The 6,915-nt window shown below is 38.2% G+C and overlaps 1 protein-coding gene across 1 annotated transcript; it reads right to left on the reverse strand.

Moving 5' to 3' along the window:
• Positions 1-323: 323 nt before the first annotated feature.
• Positions 324-5,267, reverse strand: LOC126588683 (zinc finger CCCH domain-containing protein 55-like). The gene is made up of 8 exons (XM_050253792.1): positions 4,063-5,267; positions 3,692-3,868; positions 2,161-2,340; positions 1,974-2,071; positions 1,414-1,674; positions 1,138-1,309; positions 765-972; positions 324-667 (listed from the first exon to the last, which is right to left on the reverse strand). The coding sequence occupies exons 1-7, from the start codon at positions 5,052-5,054 to the stop codon at positions 792-794; spliced, it is 2,061 nt and encodes a 686-aa protein (XP_050109749.1). The 5' UTR covers positions 5,055-5,267; the 3' UTR covers positions 324-667; positions 765-791.
• Between the last annotated feature and the right edge of the window lie 1,648 nt (positions 5,268-6,915).

Genomic DNA, 6,915 nt, shown 5'->3' on the forward strand with positions numbered 1-6,915 from the left:
AACAACCATATGACCCCTTACAAAACACAAAGTTCCCATTCTATCCCCTTTCTACGTATCATTTACAAATAGCATGCTAGGACCCTATACGGATTCTCTTTTGCAGATCCCCGGGATCAGTATCACTTTGTTATATCTAACATCAATCATTTTAAGTTTTTTTTTTATTTAAAACTGAACACAAGCAGCACCTAACAAAACATGACCGCTCGATGTAAGATAAACGAACACAATGAAGCAATCCCCGGATCCTCATTCGCTACATTACTACTGGTACTAACCCTTAATTTTCTGGCAAAGAAAACTCAAAATCTAAAGCAAAATTAACCTCAGAAAACATGGTAACATAAAAGAAAAGTTATTCTGTATAAATACAATTTACAATCCTTCTTGTTCTGCTCTCGAGTCTAGACTACACAAGGGAGGGTAGACAAAGTAGCAAAAGAGATCGATCAGTCCTACTCTCGTTCGTAATTTCATTTCTCCTTACCTATTAAATATGTATTTTCTTTTCGGTTAGCAGTATGTATCGGGGGTGGTGGCAAGCGAGACCTCGTTGAGATCTTCCTTCTCTATGGATCTACTCTTAGTCTTTCATGTAGGTATAATTCAGCAGCTATACATCTTCTAGACGATTTTTCTTCCTTTTATATGCTTCTCTACTTTCCTGCAAAAAAAACACGTAGATTGTTTGATTTCGCAGCATTACAAACCCTCGCAACGTCCTGTTACAGAGAACAAAGTTAATTGGGGATGGTCCTTACCCTAGCAGTAGCAGTCAATCAGCATTACTAATGAGAAGCAATGAAGCCAGCAGCATTGACTGATGACGACGACGATGATGATGTGTTTGTTTCAGTAGTAATGGCGGTATCATTAACTTTGGGTACAGCGGTTGACAAGGCCGAGAGATGATCTCCAGCGGAATTTGTAGGAGAAGCAAAGAGGCTATCAGGCAGGACCTGCTCTACACTGCTCTCTCATCACAACCACAAGAACGAAAAAAATTGAAGATAAATATATTAATGGCAATATGCAGAAGAACCTGATATTTTACAATGGAAGAAAACTTGCATCACTAAATAGATAAATTAAGCCATGTTAAACATTTCTTTATACGAAAACGAAGCTCCTTACATTTTATGAAGATTTGGGGCATCCAGGTTCGAGCCTTGCTCCTTGTCTTTGCCATTTCCATTGCCATTGACATTGTTGTGAATGAAAGCTAAATTATCTTCCATCTGAAGCTGCTGCAGCTCAGCAACTGCACCAGTCACAGAGATGGAGGCAGCTGGAGTATCCCTGTGGTCTGCAACGACATGGAATCCAGAAGTCCAAAGAACAATGCTTATACATCTTAAATTTTAAAAATATATATACTACATATTAATGGTTAACTGTTAATGAGAAAACCTTCTGCAACTTCTTGTTCAGTGCTGTCAAATGGAAGGATATTTTGATTGATCTGAGCATGAGAATGAGGGCTCAAGGGAGGACCATGAGCACCAACAGATAGACTGCGGTGATGATGGGGTAAGCGATCATTCTTCCAGTCCGGGAGCTGCAGACTCATGAGTCTTCTACCTTGTAGCTCAATGGCTTGCTGCAGTTCAACCTGCTCCTCCAATTTTCTTCTCAATAACATCTCCTGTGTATTGTAGAACATTCTTCCCCCTAATAGAAAACAAAAATTCAGGTAGCATAGAACTTAACAATCAATGAGAATTTGAATTATCTTCCATCATGCAACGACAAGAGCATATATACACGAAAGAGAGAGAGAGAGAGAGAGAGAGAGAGAGAGAGAGAGAGAGAGAGAGAGGGAGAGAGGGAGAGAGAGGGAGAGAGAGAGAGAGATTCTTTCTTTCATATTCAGCAAAACAATAAGCCATTTGTCAACATTTAGTTATCCTCTCTCTTTCTACGATAGGGTTTATGTGACAAAAAATGGTATCCGTTCTTGTTTTACTAACCCAGTGGGAGATCATAGGGATCCCTAGAATCAAGACCACCAGGGTTCAAACATGGTGAAAATTCTCCCCTCTCTAAATGCTGTTGTTGCTGTTGCCTCCTGCAGAAAATAAGCCATTGAGGCATCAACGCAAACGAAAAAACAACATGCCTAAAGATTAGAAAGTAGAAGAGGAATAATGCACATACTTGTCCAGGATTTTTCCCTTCTCCTTGTAGGGCTTGACAAGCACACGTGAATCACATATAAAATGAGGGTTTCCCTTGGACAATATAAGCCTGACAGTTTCTGGGTAGACAAATGTTACGAACCCAAACATTCGCTTCTGCTGGTATGGGATCCTTACATCTTGAACTGGCCCAAACTTGCTGAAAACGTAGGACAAGGAACAATTCCACAAGAATTCCAGAACTTTAAGCGTTTGAACAATATAACAACAATCATATGAAAATCTCTTCTATTGTAATAATACATAGAAATCCTTTCTATTTGTTAAAGTAAAATCAAAACATGATGTCCAACACACATTTGACCAACCACTCAAGATTCCAGAAGACCTCAAAATTTGTGTTTCATTGCGATATTGACACAGTGACATCATCCTGCAGAACATCTCCAATAATCATGAATCATTTAGTTCACATGATTTAACTTTTTAGGCTTAATCTTTATCACTCCATATTCTCTCTCTTTCCAGGTCAAGAACTTGTATTTCTTATTTTCCAGAAAATTTTCTTGGACTAAGTTGTACCATGATATACCAAGCAATAACAGGTTAGCAAAGTTATTTGACAGATTCACAAACAATGATCTGTAATTGCCATTGCAAAAACAAAAGATGAGAGTCATACAAAGACAAAAGTACACTTGATCAGATAAATCTGTTTTAGTCAAATGGTGGACGACAGTAGATTTATATTCACGGACCAATTGAACTGCTTCAGTCTATTTAACTTCGTCCTTTAAAAGAAAAATCCCTTGGTAATAGTCCATGGCAGTCTATATGCTGCATTAGCATGATATGGGTTAATCGTATTCATAACATTTGAAGGATACATTGCAAGCCTCTAATGCAAGTGATGGGTACAGTAAATCCTTACTGATTTAGACTCTAGAAAATGTATTCAAGTGAAACACGGCCAATGTGCCTAGAATTCTCATACTTATCAAAATACATAGATTGTCATGCCACGAGAAGAAACGCACAGCATAGAAGACCATGGTGGAGGAGCAAGGACATTAATGAACTTCGGAAATTTAAAATTTTAAAGTTGGACACAGCTAAGTGATATGACAAGATGACTCAAACGATTTCCCCGAATTAGGTGGTACATTAAGTAAATCCCTACTCTTGATTCAGAATGTCCTGTAATTGAAATGCAAGGTAACTGCTCCCCTAAGGAACCAGGCGGTCAAAAACAAGATCACTTGGAGGCCTTGACGGCAATGAAAACCTTGAACAGCTTCTGAACTAAAAGGTTAAAATACAAAAGACTGAAGGCACTAAGGCCAGCAACATTCTAAAACCTTAGCATGGTAAGGGATTCCCATGACTGTAAAATGGGTTGCCATGATAGTTGACTGAAGTGCTAGGGCATGATCACATCAAAAGAAACCAATTCTTATTCTGCCAATAGCAACAACTTGTACTGAAGGTTGTTCAACAACATGGTCCAACTAATTAATAATAAGGAATGAACAGGATGCATATAATTCTACCTGAAGTATTCAGAAACATCTTCATCTCTGAAAGTGCTCTCGGCTGGGAATGTCAAGTAGATCTGTCTTGAAGCCGAGCTTGCCTTTTCAACAGAAGCCATTGCTAAAAGTTCGTTTCTATCAGGCCGACACCGCCCAAACTTGTAAAGTTCTTCCCCCATCATCATTGCCGCAACTCTACAATGCGGGCAAAAATGTTAAACCAAAAACACAGAAAAAATAACCAACTTAAACCAAGAATGCAATTGCAATCAATAACGCTTCCACACAAAAGACATGTATCTATAGAGAGCGAAATGGGTTGTTTTCAACATAATCAAAATAAATAACAAGTCAACAGAAAATAGAAAAATGGGCCACTTCCAAATTACCTCTGAGGATCATTCTGCTGTTGCAAAAGGAAATTCATGTACTTATTGTACGAAGAAGGGGACGCTCCAGCCATAAACTGAGAGGCAGCAGCTAATCTCTGTTGCTGGGCTTTCAACCTCATCATCTCCTCGTGCTGTTCGAAACCGTCGAGATTACTGGGAGACCCCACAATGGCACCAGAACCATCGGAATCAGAAAAATCGCCATGCACAAACTTGCAATTGTTTCCATTCTTGCAAAACCCTCTAGCAAAGTAAAGACATGGCTTGAACCCAACTCCCAAAGCAGGGTCCTCGGACCCGAGACACGCGTCGCTGGCCGAATAGCTCCTTCTGTGGAAATGGGTGTCGCCATTGTTAACCGAATGAGCCCAATCAGGAACCCCATGCCCCAATTCGAGCCTGGGATCAATGAAATCCTCCGGCCTCGACGAGGAAGAGGACTCGTTGAGAAAGGAGAGGTACTCGTTGAGTTGGTGCTCCTCAATGAGGTCACTTCCCGGCCAACCATCACCACCACCATCCTTACTGAACTGGTGTGAATGTACTGGAAGGGAAAAGGACCCGGCCCGGATATTATCATAAGAGAGTAAAGGGCTTGCCTTTGGGCTAACAGAGTTGCTTGGAAAGCCAGAAAGCGGCCAGGAATTCGAAGAGGGCGAAGAAGGGGTTTTTCCAAAGTCAAAGCCGTTTGGTATTCTAGGAGAGGACTGAGAAAATGGGTTGCCGTTGGTTGGTCTGGCTATGGGGTTTAACGGTGAGGGAGACGAAGGAGTGGACGATGCAGACGAACTGTTTGCCAAAAGTCCCAACTGGATTTTAGCTCTCAGAATCAGCGAGTGCAAAAGGGTCTCCGGACCATAAGCCAAACGAATCAAATCCTTCTCGGCGAAATCCTGAATGAGAAGATAACCCATGATTTTGATGGCATTTTCTGGGTCTAAAGTTTTGATCTTCGAGAAGAGTACGTTTGTAAGTTCATAGGAACCCATTGGGATTGGGTTTTCTGGGGAGGGATTTCCTTCTCCAGAAGGAAAAAAAGGAGTGAGAAAATTGGTTTTTGAGTAGGGGCTTGAAGTGTTAAGTAGGGAGTTGGAAAGTCTCTCCTCTCTCTCTCTGTCTTCCTCGAATGATAGGAATCTATTTTAGAGGGAGACTAAGGGGAGTGGTAGATTTCAGATCTACTTCAAAGTTTAATTGTCAACAGCGACCTCGTTTGTGAATTAGCCATTTATATAATCTCCTTGATTACAGTCAGGAGACACCCTCATCATAACCCTACTTCCAACGTTGCCCCACGCATCCAGGTTTTTTTATTACTATTTTAATGATTAAAATTATTTAAGAAAAAGTACTCAACTATTATCCCAAAAATTCAAATTTTGAATAAAAAATAATAATTAAGTATTCACGGATGAGTAATTACTTTTTAATTTTGTCAAATAATAAATCAACACATGCCTCACATTATGTTTGGATGAAGAAATTTCAGATTACTAGAGAATTTTAAAATGACGGAAATTGATATGACAAGATTTTATTTTCTAGAATTTGTCAATTTTCTTGTTTGGTTAACCTAAAAGAACAATGGAATTGAATACATAATTTGTTATTTTTAAACTATCAATCATAGAAATTGAGAAATAATACATATTTACATGAAATTTGAACTTGGGAATTGGAGGTCCCAAATTTCAATTTTTTTCCCACGCGGAAATTCTAAATTTCTATGTTTATGAATCCAAACAAGGGAATTTGTGCATGTCAATTTATAAATTCTGACTTTTACCAAAATTCCAAGTTTATTTCCTTCATCCAAACATAGTCTATTGTTTGAAAATAAAGAACATTTTATTAATTGTTTTTTTTTAGCAAACGGTTTTATCCACACTAAGAGAGGATGAGCTTAGCATCATAATTGGCTAGCAATAATGTAAATTTGTCCTTGACAATAATCTAATTAAAGACCTCTCACTCGCAAGTGAAGAGAAATACTACTATATTGTAATACTAAGTGACCTTTATTAATTGTTTTTAGCTTTAAAAAGTAAAGAACACGTGACCATTTTTTATGGGTTTTTATCACCAATGGTCCCTGAGATTGACCAAACTCATCATTTTGGTCCTTCACTTTCAAAATCAATCAATGTCGTTCCTAACATTCACCACCGCACATCAATTTGGTCCTTCCGTTTAGATTCCATCAACTATTTATGTTAATTTGCATGTGGGACCCACAAATCCAATAAAATTGTGACACGTGGATTACACAAAAGAAGGTTTTTATCACAAATAGTCTCTTACATTGATTAAACTCCTCATTTTGGTCACTGAGTTTCAAAAAATCAAAATAAATTTGGTCCCTGACTTTCACTACTGCACATCAATTTAGTCATTCTGTTAAAATTTTGTCAAGTTTTTGTTAGCGTGATAATATGGTCCCACTAGTCCAATCATATGGTGTCACATGGATTAACTATAAAAAAAATTATTTTTTGAAGATTTAAAACTAAAAGTACTATAAGAAATTAAAAACAAAAACTAAAAGAAAAAAAAAGACATCATCGTCTTCATCTAGGTATGCTAAAAAAGAAAAAGAAGGCACCATGACACCACTAAAGCTCTTGTCCTCTGTGAACTCACTTCTCATTCTCTCTAATTGGTTATAATCCTATCAAATTTGATTTGAATTTGGATTCGATTTTATCGAATTTAGATTGAATCTTATTTTCCAATCGGGATTGTGGGATGCAAGAGAAATGTCAGCGCGGAATACTTGCCAGTTGGTTTACTCTAAAAAAATTAGTTTCTTATAGTTAATCCACTTGGCACCATATGTTGGGCTAGTAGGAC

Source organism: Malus sylvestris, chromosome 11 (assembly GCF_916048215.2).
Source record: "Malus sylvestris chromosome 11, drMalSylv7.2, whole genome shotgun sequence".
NCBI classification, from domain to species: Eukaryota; Viridiplantae; Streptophyta; class Magnoliopsida; order Rosales; family Rosaceae; genus Malus; species Malus sylvestris.

Coding starts and splice junctions, on each gene's coding strand:
- LOC126588683 (XM_050253792.1), bottom strand. CDS start 5,054: ATGGGTTCCTATGAACTTACAAACGTACTCTTCTCGAAGATCAAAACT. Junction 2,341..3,691: donor GATGTTTCTGAATACTTCAG/GTAGAATTATAT, acceptor CTACGTTTTCAG/CAAGTTTGGGCCAGTTCAAG. Junction 973..1,137: donor GCCCCAAATCTTCATAAAAT/GTAAGGAGCTTC, acceptor ATGAGAGAGCAG/TGTAGAGCAGGTCCTGCCTG.